The sequence below is a fragment of the Coturnix japonica genome, chromosome 10, assembly GCF_001577835.2.
Source record: "Coturnix japonica isolate 7356 chromosome 10, Coturnix japonica 2.1, whole genome shotgun sequence".
NCBI classification, from domain to species: Eukaryota; Metazoa; Chordata; class Aves; order Galliformes; family Phasianidae; genus Coturnix; species Coturnix japonica.
In genome coordinates this window covers 4,118,743-4,136,111 of record NC_029525.1, presented here as the reverse complement: position 1 = coordinate 4,136,111, position 17,369 = coordinate 4,118,743, and the positions used below count along the sequence as shown (strand labels likewise).

Below are 17,369 nucleotides of genomic sequence, written 5' to 3'. Positions count from 1 at the left end.
ATGAGCTACACTGCAAGAAACAGGCACTGCTCACAGAAAGACTTGGACATTTATGTTTAACACCAGCAGCAAGTGGTATCGGCACAACAGCATCTTCCAGACAAAACAGAATAGATTTTTAACTGTAGCGGGTTGTAGAAGAAAGACAAGAAGTCAGAGAGCTCTCACCATAGCCATTTCAACACTGATACACAGCAATTTACAAAGCAAAAAATGTGGAGAGAGAATCAAGAAAACCACAAATTCTTCTCAAGTGCATCTGCACAGCAGATCATTTGAGATATGCTAGAACTGGTTCATCTTTTTATACCTCTTCTGCTTCTTCACAGAGAGACCGTTCAGAGCACATGCAGCGAAAGTGCATGATTTTTTGAGCCTGTCCTGAAGGCTCTGAGGGAGAAGGTGTGTGTCACAAAAATACCTCTTAAAAACCCAAATGAAAACAGTACTTCAGACTCACCAATTGATTTCATATTCTTTGAAATGAAATCTACTGATTCAACTTCCATGTAATAGTTGCTCTTTAAAAAAGGAAGGAAAACAATCACTATTCAAAGGCCAAACACTGTTTCAAAACTTAAAATTTTAGACCCTTACCTTGCAGCCTTCACATGTGATGACACCATAATGGATTCCCGAGGACTTGTCCCCACAGATCTTGCATGGAATAATTTCAATTTGAGCTGCAACAGAAGCACACAACCAGTTAATTACATTTCCTTTTAAACACCTTATAAAAGCATTCCCTGATCAGCATTTGTACAGTGAAAACTAATAACCTGCTAAACATTATACTGCATTAACTATTCATTGCTGAACTCCGAGGGTCCCCTAGAGCTTTGGACTAAATTATGTCTGCTCATTATATAATAGCTTTTGGGTTATTAAAATGGGTCATTTGAGAAGGTGTTTAAGAACCCACAAGAAGGCTGGAATCAGCATTTCAAAGCCAAAAAGAGCAGGGGAGTTCACATTTTGGCCAAAGAGCTAGGAAGACACTGGAATGGTTTCTTCCAGTCTTAACTCTGGCTGTAGCAGGTAACTTTCAAGTTTGCCCTGCCTGAAAATGAATGCAACATCTTTACCAGAGAAGTCTTGATCATGCCATCCAGCTCACATAACTGGCCAACAAAAAAGAGAAGTAGCATGGTAAATAGTAACTGTGTTTTACACAATAATTCCAAAATTCGAATAGCTAAATTGAATAATCAGTATGCATTTGTATATTAGCTCCCACAGAGCAAATGAGGGAGGAAAACACAGCAGTATTCTATTCAAAATACAGAAAACAAATGAGATGACTTAGCCTTGAAAACACCATAGAAAGACATGATAGGAAAGCTCTGGTTTTTATTTATTAGATTTCATATATATTTGTAACATACGTGAAATGCAATGTAATATGGCATATGTAATTCAGTTTACTGTGTGACAGAACTCTTTGTATGTAGGCCTAAATCACAACTCCTCAGGAATATCTCTTCAGCTGCATTTCCAGATATCACTGCAGTCATTTTGCAAGCCAAGTGTCTTTTACATAAGTCCATGCCGAGACATTAGTTTATAATTTCAAAGACCAACAGTCAGCAGTTTACCTATGCTTGCATGTGCTCACACAAACATACAGGGTGTACGTACCATGTAGATAACAGAATCCTAAGAATGCACTTTCTGTTTTGCAATTGTGTTGGGTTGGGCTACATTAATTTTCCTGAACCAGATTACACTGAAAAGGAATACAAATACAACTCTGGCTGTATCTCTCGCTGTGTGATTTATTAAACATCAGAAGTGCAGTTAATCTCCTGTGAGGAACTGAAATCCATTCTCAAGATGCTTGATTGCCTCAGAGAGCCTTTATTTCATCCAGTTTATGGTTATCCATACTGTGACAACACATAAAATCACATCTAAGATAATGCATTAGCTTAACCTTGCTGTACTCTCAACAAGGCATTCAAAAAGTCATGTCTACTCTTTGAAACACTGTATTTTACATGCCATTGAATCCCTAACCAACTGCTTGTTGTTAACGAGAATCATCTTATTACAACAAGAATAATCTCCTAGTACTTCTCTGCGCTTCGCTTCACTGCAGCACAGCACCATGGCTCCAGATCAGGCCAAACGCAGCATTGGTGGATGGCACAGCACTAGCTGTGCTAAAAGACTAGTTCAGAATATTCTCAGGACTGTATCAAATGCAGTGAACAGATCACATAAGTAGTTCCTTGAAGAAACCCTTTTGTTCCTAAGAACCTAATAGCATCTGAAATGCTCAGCTGAGGAAAGCAGTACTCAACAGCTCAGGGACTGCGGTGTTGTTTGCCTGGTATTTTCCTATCAGCAGCTTTCAAAATCTATTTGTAGTACAAGACCTCACTCCACCTGCATCTGCTTCTACCATAAAGATTTCTGCATTCTTGACATCGAATCCCGCACTTTCCTTGCAGCAACAGAAGGCTGAAATTAAAATGTCTGTTTAGGATACTTAAGTAAACAAATACTTCTGCCTTGCAGTCCTCTGGAAAGTGTTTTAATTTCACCTTGCTCGTAGCTAACACATTAAACAACATGAAGCAGAAGTGAAATAATAAAAGGGGGAAAAACAAAGTGTAAATTATTTTATTAATTTGTTCCATGCATTAATCATTATGAACAGCTTCTGAGCAGAACGGGGAGCAGAACTCCTCTCCCCTCACTTAAGTTAACACTTAACTTCACTTTCCCAAATTGAGTAACAGACTGAAATTCTCTGACGTTCAAAATTTGTGCAGTGTAAAGTTCAGATTCAAAGCAAAATCCCATGAGTAGACTCTGGAATAGATCTGTTGATTCCCAGTTATGCCTATTTGATCTCTGATTGTTTTTCTACTCTGCTACAGGAAATCACCGGCCTTCTCCAACACCATTGACGGGGCAGTAGTGATAAAGCTCATCTGAACAGCTACATGGTAATATATTTTTTTCACAATTTGCTTTTATATACATAATTACTGCCTTATTATGAAGAGGTATGATATAATTGGATCCTGTTTATCTACAATCTCCAGCATATTAGCTAAATCACCCATGAAGCCTGTCTATGCAATCTCCGTCTCTTAAGCAACAGGACATTTGCAGACTATTTCTGAAGGAATGTAACATGCCTTCAAAGTCATGGCCTAAAGCTAGCTTACTAATAGTCTAAAAGGTGCAATAATTAGTCCCAAACGCATTTGCCAGGGTGTCTTATTGTTAGAAGAGAATCTACACAGATTCAGTCTCCATCTCTACCAGTATGTGCTGACCACTGGCCATATGAACAGCAACATGAAATCCAGAATCACTTCAGAATTCCAAATTTCCTAGAGTTTACTACACCTGTGAGGTACTTGCTTTCAAGAGCACACAACATTTACAACTACAACTTAATGTTTCACTTCAAGGTACAGAACAGTGGGATGAAACTCAGAAGCATAAATTACTTGGGACTGCCACAACCAATTGTATTACAAATTAATGCATGGAAAGACATCAGATCAATTACTGCTCTACGTGGCTGCCTTTGCAAATCAGCTCATTGAAATGGAATCTCTTGTCACAAGTTCATACACTTTCCATATAGCATGAAAGGACTTAGATAGTTTAAATTTACTAAATGCAAATTGCCTGTGCCAAGATTATGCATTTTTCTTATGAGGGTGAAAATATTTTCCCCACTTATAACTTTGACATGCAAATATGTACTTGCTAAAACCTTGTTCTTATGCAAACAAGACAGGTGGGAAATATTTTTACATGTCAAGAATATGTTCCAACTTGGTTTCTCACATTCCCTGAGTTACTTGGAGCTTCCTGCCGAGTTCAAATTAATTGTACCTGTTCTGTGCTTACATATATTTATACAGTATATTTTTCCAAGATTCTATAAAATACTGTAATTCATGTTTCAGACTAGAATTAGCCTAAATTACAGTTTACAATTTCTGTCTCCAGAGGCGGTGCTCCGGCTGTTTCTGGTTCATGCATGAGCTAATTGTTTCTTAAATATCAAATGCAGAAAAAAAAATAAACTCTTGTGGTTGCTTAGAAACCGCCACAGATATCCAGGTGACAGATGTCATTTGTATTTCTAGATTAAAGGCCTGAGAATCTGTCACACCCTGAAATAACAGTGCTCCACAATACTACCAGTAATGTCCTCTACCAAAGGCAGTAATGAATAGGAAGAAAAGCCCAAACAAACCACCAAAAGCAACACATACAAACTTAAGCACAAAGACCCACCTCAAGCACTGAACAAATTGCTAGAGAAATAGCTTCTGAGGGAAAGAAGCAGCCAATAAGGGCGAAAGGTAGTAGAGTATCAGAGGTAGTAATTGTTAGGAACTCATGTCAAACACAAGGCAAACTGGTCTTACAGTAAAGGGAATCTGACATCCATTAAGACCTCTCTGAGTATTTGATTTTAGTATCACGGACAAGTCTGGCAGTCTCCAAGAAATATATCCCCCTTCTGCTGTGATACTGCGTGGCCTGCATTTTACAGCAGGAAAACTGAGTGTAGACTCCTTGATTTGGTTGTTATCAGACAAAACAGTAACTCGAGCCCAAGCATTGTAAGGGAAAAAAAGCTTTGTCTGCCGAACCATTTTTCTTCCTTCATCTATTGTGTCTTTACCTGGCAATTTTCTTAAGTAACTCTGGTATGCTTAAATTACGTGATTATCTCCACCTAATTCCTAGTGACCATGCCTACCAGACAACCAGAGAGAGAACTAAACAACATCTTTTGTTGATGTCTGTAACAGAAGAATTTCCCTTATTCCTTCCTGCTCCAGCCTTCACTTCTTTCCCTTCCCTGGGCTTGCCTGCCATTTTCAGTCTGTCCCCAACCAACCCCTCCAGACAGCCTCTCCCTTTTTATTAATTCCCACATCACAAAATGTCACTTTGTTGTTTCTCTGGTTTGAGCAACAGCAGGAAAACTAATTCTGCATTGATAAGGAAATGATCTGGATGAGTTCATCGTAACAGTTCCTTTCTTTCTGACTCCTTGGGCAGACTCCAGTCAGGACAGAGCACTGTACAGCCAGATAAAGCAAGGAGCATCTTTATCCCCAATTCTGACATTTAAGTAGAAACGCACTGAGCCTCAACACAGGAAAACATATCATCAGTTCACTGGAGACAACACTTTTCAGACACCTAATGAGAACGTCTGACTGGTATGTTTGTTTCTGGTGAAATATTTGTGTGGGATATTTGTTGCGTATATATATGTGTGTGTGTGCGTGTGTGTATGTATGTATATATTATTCCTCCTCATGTTTTCCCAGTGCTATTTTGAAACTCTAAGTTCACACAGATCATGTTATATTTTCCACTTTGGAACAAGTATGAAACCTCAGGTATGATTTCCTGGGAAAGACTCTTCAGTGCAAGCAAAAATCAGTCCCGTTCTTTCATGTCAGGTGAGATTCACCTAGCTGACCTGAGCTATCTTGAAGGTCAGGTAATTAGCTCACGTCATTGTGCTGGCTGCTGCTAGACTGATGGGGAAGGGAGAAAGAAAAAGAATGGGAGGAAGCAAGATAGAGAAAGCGAGAGAAGGGGCATGATTCATCTCATACAGAAGAAGCAAAATGAACCCCTAAATGGAGATGCCTCCTCTTCAATCACCAGAGAAGTAATTTACTGATAACTAATTTACAAGCCTAACTTTTAGAATGTCAAACCTACTGCCTTCTTACTAATTCTGCTTCTGTTTTCTGAGTTAAAAAAAGCATTTTCTGGAAGGAAAATTAATGTAGGTAGTACTCCTTTCCCCATCTGCAGTACATACGGGTCCCATCACCTATGTGCACTGACAGTGTTCAGGTAAGAGTGCCCCTTGTTGGATCCCACCTTTCAGCTCTCCAGATACAATATCAAGAAATTCCAAGTGTACGCCCTCAGTTCAGAAGGACAGAAGCTTCTACTGGTTATTCTGTCAGAATGGACTTAATTCTTAAAAGCTGTGTGTATGGGCACTAAGCATCCTGCTCAGATGGTGCAAGCACCATGATTGCAACTGCTGACTGAAAGGAACACTTTGCTCAAGGCTCAAGGTGGTGTGCAGTCAGACAGGAGTTGGAATCTCCTGAGTCTTGAGGTATTGCTAAGTAGTTATCCCTTCTTTTGCTTCAAGAATATTTAAATTGCCTTTCCTGAATGTGGCTTACACATCCTTTGCTTCAGAGGGCATGGAGAATGTTGCAGCTAATTCAGAAGGGCTTTGAACAAAATATGATACATATACAAATTGGGCTAACTTGCTTCTAAAGAGATGCAGTCTGTGCCAGACGACATTGCTAGTGCTGTTTGTAAGTATATTGATTAAATTAGGAGGCATACATATTCACTGACATATTCATACATATTCATTGACTCAAACAAGGGTACTGCATGTAATGTGGTATTTAAAGCAACATAATATCTGATCACAAACTGAATTAACAAGGAATGATTTTACTATATAATATTCTAATCTTCCTGCATTTTCAGCTTCATTACCTAAATAATTTGCTCTGTCATGTACCCTAAGTAATTTGAGCTGGCTGCAAATTACTTGCCTCTGAACACCTGCAGCTTACAAACACTGCAATTCCACTAAACTAAAAGCTAGTGGCAGCACAGCTCTGCCCATTCCATTAATACGTTATGCTAAGTGACCATCTGTCCACTCATATATATTAAAATATTTAAAGCCTGTGTACTTCTAAGGCTGACATCTGGTTGGTAGATGTCTGAGGCACTTTTAGAACACTGTTTTGATCAATAGCTGATGGAGAAAAGCTCTACATCTTTTCGCGTCTGTTCCTTGCATGCAAGGTCTGTTTATTCTATGTGTAATCCTCCACGTAATGGCATTCTGGCCATGAGCAGGACTGCTGGATATTGTGGTAGTGTAGCTAGTAATAAGTCATTCCTTGTGATGAAACTAAAAAACCTGCTATTCCAGCAATCTGTGTCTCATGGTTGGATTTTCTAGAGTCTAGAAAGGTTAAAATCACAGCAGCTTTCTCAGCTGTACAGCTTCTCTCAGGGGAATATCTTTCTTCAGCTGTCATAAAACATGCAGGAGCACCACTTTGGGATTGCCAATGCTTTCCAGCTTACCAGAAGTTCAAAATTGTTTTGGAAATGAGGAAGACCGGGGTGATGGGCAGAAAACGAGACAAAGACAACAACCTCTCTCAGCCTCGTTTCCTTAGGAAATCACGCTAATAATAAAATGAAATAAACAGAGGGGTTATACTGGTATGAATCCTTTGAAGTCCGTGGGTGTGATGGGTGGAGCAGAAACGAACGTGGCCAAAGTACTAATTAAAAGTAAAGCATGAGCAACACCTCAAACACAGAAGGCAGAAATGCTGCAATGCCAAGGCTAGATCTTTGGGCCTGAAAACAGCTGGATCCCTACTTAGTAGGTCAACTGATAGTGTGCAGCACTCCATAACGCTAAAAACATTCAGCTTCAAAGAGTATTAAATGAGATGCATGATAAATAGTATGGAACAACAACATGAGCCCCTTGGGGCTTGTAAGACTAACTTTTAGGAATAAATCTAAATTATTTCAGCTTTTGTTACTGATCTGGACACGTCAGAGAGAACAGTGCTATAAGAGCTCACATTCTTAGGCTACGGTCATTTACACTTTTGCTTTTTGTTTGACTTCAAACTTGGAAATTTTACTTGAACATTTTAAATGGAGGAACCTAAGCTTGCTATTACATTAAGCATGGGTTTCAACAAAGACACTTGAAGGCATAATGACAGGAGGCTCTATGGAAAATAGCTTAGGATCTCTAATAAGCACAGCTACTTCTGTGAAGTTTTGTGGTGAGGTCTCTGTGCATTGTTAATGTTATATTAAAATGAAAAAACTCTTGAGAAAAACTTTAATAGACCATGAAAATATTCTTAACCTCTGCAACGAACAATTAAAACAAAAGGAAGTTCCCAACACAACATTTAAGACTTCTGCAACTATGTGGAAGCACAAACAAGCTAAAAACTTGTTAGAGGAAATCAGAGAGAGAATGTCTGCTCCCTCTCATTCACGTGTGCAACTTAAAATGACTTTCCTTCTGTAATGTATTACAATCTTATCTCCCTCCACTGTCTTGACTTTATCCATCCAAAAATACTGTCATCCTTTTTTGACCCCAAAATGCAACTTGTTATCTCAGCATTTCTATCATGAAGCAACAGAAAGATCTTTTTTCCCTTCTGTTTTTGATGGAAAAAGACTTGCAATCTGATTTGAGGTTGAAAACTAGATCCCTAGAAATCTAGAAAAAACTAGATTTCCCTTGTTGAAGAAATGACAGGTAAAGATAATTCCAGCATGATACAACTATGGGCACATTATGAAACCACACCACAGACTAGGATACAATGGCAAAGCAGTGAATGACCCACTATGGCTCAAAAAAATCAGGACTGCCCCATCTAGACACGTTCTGTTGTCCAGGAACCTGGAATACCAGTTTTTTGGAAAGCCTCTCACTCCTTCATGGGACATACAACTAAAATCTTAGTTTGTGAACTCAAGGAGGTTCTGAAAGCTCCATTTCTGTTACTACTTTCATGAGCTTATGTAAGAATTCTGTGGATGGATGAAATACAACCAGGAGTTGAACACAGCAGCAAATTATATAATAATGATATAAACTCCCCTGAGGATAAAATAAAACTAAGAAAAACCTTAGCACCAACTGTGAACACAAACTGTGCCTTTTTACAAGGGTCATTCTTTAGACCCCACACAGGTAACAAGAATTAGTAACCAAAATTAATGGGAAAGAACAGGAATAGAGTTTCTGTGCAATATTCTATGCCCTTCAAACCAAGGCATTTTAAGACTGGTTTGAATATTTCAATGTGGTCAGAAATGATTTCCACATTAAATAAAACACCACTGTTTCCCTTAATATTTTGGCTTTTCATTTTCTTCCTTGGTGCTCAGTTGCTTATGAGTAAACAACTATTTTATTCTTCTCGTCTTTGGCTGAAAATTAACACTAGATGTATTGGCTACAATGAAGACGGTCTGGAGTATGACTAATTTAAAGACTAGGCTAAATATACTTCTTGTTAAGTAAAGCAATGCAGTACAGCAGGTTTTCACAGCAGAAGAAAACACACTGACACTGCAATCGTGTGATTTTCTTTAATGAAATATAATATATTTTATTCAGTGCCCTGGACTGCTTGTCAAGAAATAGATACTACGATCTTCAGACTAGCGCTGATTTGCTGTGTGAATGGGGACACTAGTACTTGTCTCATTTTCTCTATCTACGTAATCAGGATAATCGTTCTTTATCTCTTTCTCTCTACAGCTATCTTAGGTGACTGGTATGCACTGCCAAGTATTACATCCTGCTCTTAAGACCCAAGAAACCAGTCAGTAGCCCTCCGAACAAACACTGTTCTTCAAATACCTGCAGTGTTTTGCACTGCTTATGTAAAGGTTGCCGCAAAAGCACAGACAATACTGACTGATGTCTGAACCTCCTTATTAAAAAAAAACCAAACTTCTAAAATCAAAGCTTACAGTTTTAATTGAAGAGCACCAAAACGCTGCTCTTGATGAAGTTACACCAAATACACATTTCAGCAGCAACAAAGGTGTGAGATATTACCAGAGTAACTGGCAGCACTGGCTGCTTTTCTGTTCTGAGTTGCTGCTGCGTTTATTCAGTAAGCAGCAAGTTAGTGTTTGTGTCAGTCCACACTGTGGGTATTTCTTACAGGATTCTCTCACCTATGGCAGCATCTTAATATTTTTTGTGCTGTACAAAAACAAAGATGAAATTACCAACTGCTTGTTAATTTAAAGCGACAGTTCAGCAAATCAGCAGCACACAGCTGTGTGCCAGCACAACAGCCTTCACCTGGGTTATTTTTCCTGGGTTTCAAAACAGTCTGAAATTACCAATACTTTGAATGCAATCATCTCAGTCCCCAATCAAAGGCATATGGTTACACTGCCTGGCAGTTTATGAGATTTAATCAGGTGCTAGCTAAATTGCACTACTACTTACTAAGGAAAGATCATATACTAGCTTTCCCAAACAATGGTAAGGGGAGGGAGGAAAGGGGTGGCATTTCACTTCACTTGCAATAGTGCCAAAATTATTAACAACTTCAATTAAGAAGAGGACAGACTCCTGAAATGATAAAGAAACATTAGATCAACCAGACTCAATCTGACTGTAGGCCATGCTGCATTTTGATTCTTTCTACACATGTGCACACAGCTCTCAGATCAATCGATAATTCCTGAGAGCTGCTGGGAGGTACTGAGCAGGCTGTCACTGCTTAGCATCACCCCTACCTGTTCTCCATCACAGTGCCTGAGCTTTCTGTTACACTTACTATTCAACCAAGCCATATTGCAGTTCAATAGTTATTGATCCTGAGTGAGCAACATTCAGTTTGGAAAATGGAATATGGAAAGCATCTAGAAGATAAAGCGAGATATTCCCTTCCCAATAAAGTAAGTATCCCTTTAAACAAAGAGTTTTGTCATGATTCACGTTCATCCTGCCGTTTCACCAGGCAGCAAAAATTTTATGAAGGGCTTGGCCTCTGCATAAATTGCAGGATGTATCACTGTATGTATTGAGAAATAGCATTTTGTATCATTAAGTAGAAACCAGACAAACATGGCTGGTAAAGAAGCCACTTCCTTGCAGAAGACATGTACTTTGATGGAAAAAAACCACTCAAAAGCTGAATGTGCTGCTAGAAGAAAAAGCAGCAGGAAAAAACATTTCACCCAAAGTAGAAAAGCTCCATCATTCCGGAGAGACTGAATTTGCATTTGTGAGATTTTTTGTTTTCTTTTTGGCTATACACAAATTTGATGTCATTAAAAAGGCTTCCTTTGATGCTGTATGCCAAGTGGAATCATTAGTTTCTCACAAAGGTGTGCTCTAAATGTCTAGTTTAAATTTTCATTTTCTGATGATTCACCTAAGAGATGAACAATAACAACCAAAACCAACTTCAGAACTCTGCACAGTAAAAAGCCTTCTAGCCGCATGCACTCATCTTTAGCTCCCTCCAGCACCACCTGTCTGGTTTCAGATAGCAGTCAATACTGAGCACTTGTTCTGCAACTCCTTTGAAGTTCTGCAGTATTTGGCTACTTGAATCTCACCTACTGAAGCCCAAACCAGAATCCCTCAAACCTCACAGAAAGGACTTCTTCTGAAGTCAGTTTGGTGTTATCCTGGCTGACATGGGAACACTTTAAAAACAAACAAACAAACAACTATGGATGCTGTTCATCACACCTGTTTTTAGTGTATATGTGCTGTCCTGCCCTTTCAAAGCTCCTCTTTGAGCTCCCATCAGATTAATGAAACTCCTTTTAGCAGTACTTCATGGACTTGCATGAAAGTTTCTTGGTGGTCCTTATCTTCATGAAGCATGGAAAGGACTGCCCAGCTGTCAGGGATTGGGGGAGCTGCTGAAGGGCACTGTGCCTTGCCTGTTTGCCGCTGGGCACACATTTCTCTCCCCCTTCAGAGGAAGATATGCTATGAACTGCTCCCATAAGCTAGATGAGGAGGGATAACATCAAGGATCATATCAGAGGAGATGGAAATTTGATAGGCTGAAGTTTCTTCAAACATCGCATTACGGTACTTTCCCCCTACCAAGTACATTCATGGCATCTTCCCAGCCTTGGCTCTGGCACTACAGTTCTTATCTCCTTATCACGTCTGCATAAGCTATCCTGAGTTTGAAAACCATCTTCATTTTCTGACATGGATAATGAAAGAAAAAATAAGTACTTGCCCACAAAAATGTTTTTGAAAATTACAGGCTTGTGGAAAGAAAAGGCCTGGTGTAAGATCTTCCATTGCCACAATTAATTGGGTGTTATGGCTTTCATTAAAACCCTCCTTTGCTTATTCATTCCATAGCATTTAATTTCCTGCCTCTCTGTGACAAAACAAACTGAAAGGGAGAAGATACAGCAAGTTTGTTTGCTGTTTTTAATGCTTAAGACTTAAAAAGCATTTGAAGTGTCCTCAGATGCTGTGTACCTGCTGTTCTACATTAAAACACGTCTCAGTTCAGACTCCATGGCAGCAAATACGTGACTAAAACTTATTACAACAGCTCTATTAGAATGCTTCGTGCACAGGATAACTCCATCATATACATTAAGGAAGCTTACAGTTAAGCTTCACATATTTAAACACTAACGAAGTCTACTTAATGGCAGTCTTCAAAATGACAGTGGCCTCCTAATCTGCTGGAGATAAAGAAGTGCCAAGATTAATGATTACATAAGTGCATCGCAGAGCCCAGAAATAATAATCAGCTCTTCTGTTGTTATTTGTGTATAAAGGCTATTAGAGTCATCTGACATTCCAAAATCCAATTTAAAGTTGTTAAACTCCTTTCATGTACTTACTTGAGGGTGGAAAAACTAGAGGTTCGAAAGGGAAAGGAAGGGTTTGATTTACTAATTCTTTTCCCTCTACTGATTTTGCTTTAAGCCAAATCTCACTAAGAAATGCACAAAAATAAGCTTTAAACAATGCCTGGAGTAACTGATGTTGCTGCTGAAGGAATAATACCAATAAAACCCTAACATGCTTAGATAGCAAATTTAAAAATAATAACTGCAAACAAAACAAGCAACTATTCTGTATGAAAAGCTCCCACTGATGAACTGGGGGTTTCAATGTCACCTGCTGTGCAGGCCTGATGAGTGGAGAATTCCAGCGAATCAGCAGGATAAGGGACCAGAAATGCTCAGACACCGAACACCCACCTCAATCTAGTAATGCACCTGCTAAGAATTCACTCTGTATTCATACAAGCACAGCACTGTGTTGCAATTCCGGACAGCTCTTTGAAAATACAGCAAACACAAGGTCTAACTGCAGCCTCACTGAACACTACACAACCCATTCTTTTTCTACAAAAATCATTTACAATTCAAAGTAATTGAATTGTTTGTTCCAGACGCCTGACTGAAAACCAACTTTAGGGAAGAAATCAAATCGGTCATTTTCTCATTCCCACGCTGCTCCTTCAGCTCCACAGATCACACACAGGACATGACAGGAGAAGGGTGGCTATATCTGCCTTTCCCTCTGATCCACGAGCTCTGCCTCCCCTCACTGCTGCCTGCCAAGCGGGACAGCACAGCAGCTGGGAGCCCTGTCACCAGCCATGTGTGCAGTGGGTAAATGGGCACGCTGCACATCGCATGCACCTCTCAGGGGAGCAGGCAATTACAGTCCAATTTGTAGCACAAATTGCTGCAGCCCTGAATGCAGAAATCCCCTCTGTCTTAAAAATGCCACGGAAGGAGCAGCAGAGCAAGCCCAGACAGCCAGCAAGGAGTGCTGTGCATGGCAGACAGACCTAAGGACTGACCTCTGCAACAATCCATTGGTGAGCCGGGCCCTGGGCTGAAATGGCAGCTTGTGGGGACAGGGCTGGTCTGGGGGTACATCACCCCTGGAGGCAACAGGCCCCATTTCTCACTAATATACTGACTTTCTTCTCCTTGCATCAAAAGAGGAGCAAGGTGACAGCTGTGATTCAAGCTAATGAAGTTACTTGTTAGGATTCGTGTAAAGGAAAGACAAGATACCGGCCGTCATGTCTGAACTCACACAGTAGCAGATCCGAGGCAGGCTTTCTTCTTCCCTGTTGCGACTCCATTAGTGTAACAGCTTCAGTTGCTTGTACAGCAGAACAGAGCCCTTATGGACTCTGCAAAAGCTTTTCCTTTATGGCTGTGTAGTGATTTTCTAGTGTTCCCTAAGGTAAAGTCAATTAAATGATAACTGCATCTGTGCAGAGAGTATTCAAAATGCTAATAACCCCACCCAGATAAGTCTTCAACTTTGCCTGCCTATTTATCTCCAACTTTTAGAAATTATTGCCATGAATGCTCCAGTGCCTTCACCCATTATCTTAGCAATCCTGCTTCTTCCTAACAAAAAAGCAAAAAGCCCCACATATAATAGCCTTACTACTCTGACCTCACTGGGGAGTAAAGTGATACAAGCAAACTACTAATCAGCTGATCTTCCGCCGTATAGTTACAGCGTATTTTGCAGCTCTTAAAGTTCATTCAGCTTTTCTTCTAACTTATCCAGGTAAGAGGTCCACATACTCTAGAGAGCACAACAGTTTGCATCATGAGTTACCTAACACGATTAACTGCTTGGGGAAGCTTCCATCTTCAGTGTTGTGCCAGTTGGCCTTCAGATTCCAAAATTACATTACACTGTTATTCTCACACACGCAAGACAGCATCCTTACCTCAAGAGATGATGACTCACGTTACATAAATATGGCCACATATGTTTAAATGTTCCCGTGTTTCTGAGCAGGAAGAAAAGCACCATAAAAACATATCAAGGCTGAAAAACTTACTAGTGAAAACAAAGGAACCTGAAGCACTGCCTTACCATCATATATATATATAGAAATTACAAAATGATGCCCCAAAGAACCAGAGAACAGCAACGACCATAAAAACATGACACATCTTCTTCAAACAGGTGTGAGAGTACAGAGAAGAAGAAGACAATGCTATGCCCCAGAGAGCCAGGCAGAGTACACACACTGTGCAGAATGCAAGTATGAACAGGAAATTATCAGAAGAAAACAACTGAATCAATTCTAAAATGCATTTGAGAGATTACAAGAAAAAGACCAACTTGCTTCATATGGTCAACACAAGTTCCTAAAGGCCAAAAGACAATTGCAGGCAGGCAAGTAGTGAAAGGATTCGATCTGTGTTTCCTAAAACAAAGGAAGCTTGATAAAGGTTAGGGGAAAATATAGAAACAGCACCTGTATTACTGTAATCACCTTATCCAAAGATAACAAAAACCATTTACTGACCTATGCTTCATCACTTTGTCAGGACAAACAAAAACAAGCAACCACCTCATAATCAGAGCTGAATGAAGCCATGCAGCGCTTTACCGAGAATGAAACTGATAATTGCTAAACCCTTTCACAACAGCCTTTACTCATCACTCCCGATGCTGTATGCCTGTATTCTGCATATGCCAGAAGAGAGACGAGAACACCAGGCAACTCACACTGTTGAGAGCTTAAACACTGTGCTGTTTTAAACCACTCATACACAGTCCATTACCACACCGTCCTCGATAAAGAACCAAAATGTTTGACCAGAACTCCCACGTTCCCACTCTCAGAAGAATAGCTGTGGTTATCCAGAGCTACCAGGGGACAAATGGAAGCAGAGGTAAGTGGGGGGAGCAGCCAGAGGTCTGTGAATAATGGCAGTGAAATGGGAGGAAACAACTTCAACAAAGAAGGATTGTTGGCTTGGCTCAGAACTGAAGTTTCTCTGTTCCTGAATGGAGCATTCATAAGTAGAATAAGCTTCTTGAACCAAGCATTCCAAATTATTGTAAAAGCCACTTGATAAAGTGAAGAACTATTATTCACTTTGGTACTTGACTCTCCAGAGAGAGAGACAGCTGTTGTTCTTACTGTAGCAATTTACGAACCAGTTGTACAGCTGCAACAGTGTTCCCGGTTGTGTCCCAATCAAGCAGGCAGTTTCGTTCCAAACCCTTGTTTCAGAAAACACTGCTACCAAAAAAAAAATCCAAAACCAATTAAAATCGCCAACAAATATGCTGCAAACCTTAATATCTGGGAACAATCCACATAGAAGGAAGATGTTCAGGGGCTTCAAACATAAAGTTTATGTTTTTACTTAAATTACTGCAGCGTAAGTTAATGTCAGGGAAGTAGGAGAGTCACTTTGGATTTAGCACAGGACCTGGCTCAGGGCACTGGAACACAGAACAGAAGTAAATACTAATCATGCTCACTCACACTGAGAGGATTAGATAACTACAGACGTAGGAAATTAAAACCACAGCAAGATGACCCCAACGTTTATGATTTCCCTGTTGTAGCAGATCAGTCAATATGAATAACTGACACTGTAAATTGAAATCCTCAGATAAAAATAATAGTTTTACCTCTTTTTTTTCTCTCTTCGCTCACACATAAATTGAGCAGGCTATCTCTGACAATGCCACGGTTTAATATTCTAAATGCACTATCTCCTTTAACAATGCCTGGAATAGAAACAAGCTGCTGAGCCAGATCCTCAAGGGGTGAAAATCAACACTGCTACACTGACTTCAGTGGAAGCACATTGATCTACACCAGCTAAAGCTGTGGGCCCTAGTGGGCAATTAGGTTTCTATTATATGCTAATTTAAATAATGTACCACAGAACATTTGCTGTACAATAAAGCGAGACTACGTTCTTCTGTGGAGAGGGACAAGCATTGGCTGTGGCACGGTGAGAGTTATGTATTCTGGTTTCAAAGTTCAGGATGAAGTTTCGGTATAAACTCCTGCTCATAACAATGTTTTAAAACCTGTTATTACTCACACTGCGTTACTTCAGGAAGCCTGTAATTATTTTGTAAGTTCTTACCAATGTCTAGTCTAGTTTGTAATTGCTAACACTGCCTCCTTCCAAAGAATTAGTAACTATGTTAAAATCTGGTTATTGTTTGCTTCCTACTACATGGAGTGGCTGCGCTGTTACACTACAATCTGTACTCGACAGGGGAAGAGAAAAGCAAACTGATTCGTGTCAGTTTGAGCTTGAACCAACTAAACGAGTTCAACAATCCCACACACTTTTGCTGCTCCTGTAATGCCTGGCAATGGGGTTGTGGCTGCATCTGATACAGGGCAGTTTTTTTCCTCTACTGCAGTTTATAGCGCTGAGGTCCATCTACAAGAGCCTCTTGCTCTCCTGGGGAGGCCTCATGTGCCATGCAGAAGATGGAAAAGCAGAAACAACCCCCCTCTCCCCATAGTCAGAGACCTTCTGTCACAGCCTCACTGACAGCAAAGCAGTTCTTCAGGGTCTCAGCTGCTTTAGGGGAATCACGGGGCAGTTCAGGTGGAAAGATACCATTGCTGTTCAAAAGAATATTAACAACAGTTGTTAAAAAGTCTGCTCCCTTCTGCAGCAATTTCTTAAACGTGAAAAAAAAATACAAACCCACAAAACAAAAACTTTTTTGTTTCCAAGTATTTGTCATCTCTCATCTTGCCTTAGTCATCACCAAGCAACCTACAAGCACATCAAGGTCCCTGCCTGAAGTCCCCTGCCTACTCAGTCTCTACTGGTCTTCTGATATAGTCAGGATGAGGGCATCATTGCCCACTGGCAGTCCTCCTACACTGCAGCTCTTGAAGTGCAGCAGCAGGATTCAATCCATGGTTTGTTCTGAAAGCTAAAAGCACATCTCAGAAGGGCAGTTTGGAAGCTCTCTA

At 40.1% G+C, this 17,369-nt stretch overlaps 1 protein-coding gene and 1 long non-coding RNA gene across 5 annotated transcripts in view; one reads left to right on the top strand and one right to left on the bottom strand.

Moving 5' to 3' along the window:
• Positions 1–9,453, top strand: part of LOC116653922 — a 42,493-nt gene extending 33,040 nt beyond the window's left edge. For both annotated transcript variants that reach the window (XR_004308558.1, XR_004308559.1), the window contains exons 6-8: positions 2,886–2,954; positions 5,047–5,210; positions 9,374–9,453. This is a non-coding gene — a long non-coding RNA (uncharacterized LOC116653922). The remainder of the gene's footprint in view (positions 1–2,885; positions 2,955–5,046; positions 5,211–9,373) is intronic.
• Positions 1–17,369, bottom strand: part of RORA (RAR related orphan receptor A) — a 387,110-nt gene that overhangs the window by 30,545 nt on the left and 339,196 nt on the right. For all 3 annotated transcript variants that reach the window (XM_015872508.1, XM_015872511.2, XM_015872510.2), the window contains one exon: positions 598–683. In XM_015872508.1, coding sequence (XP_015727994.1) covers positions 598–683 — 86 coding nt within the window. The remainder of the gene's footprint in view (positions 1–597; positions 684–17,369) is intronic.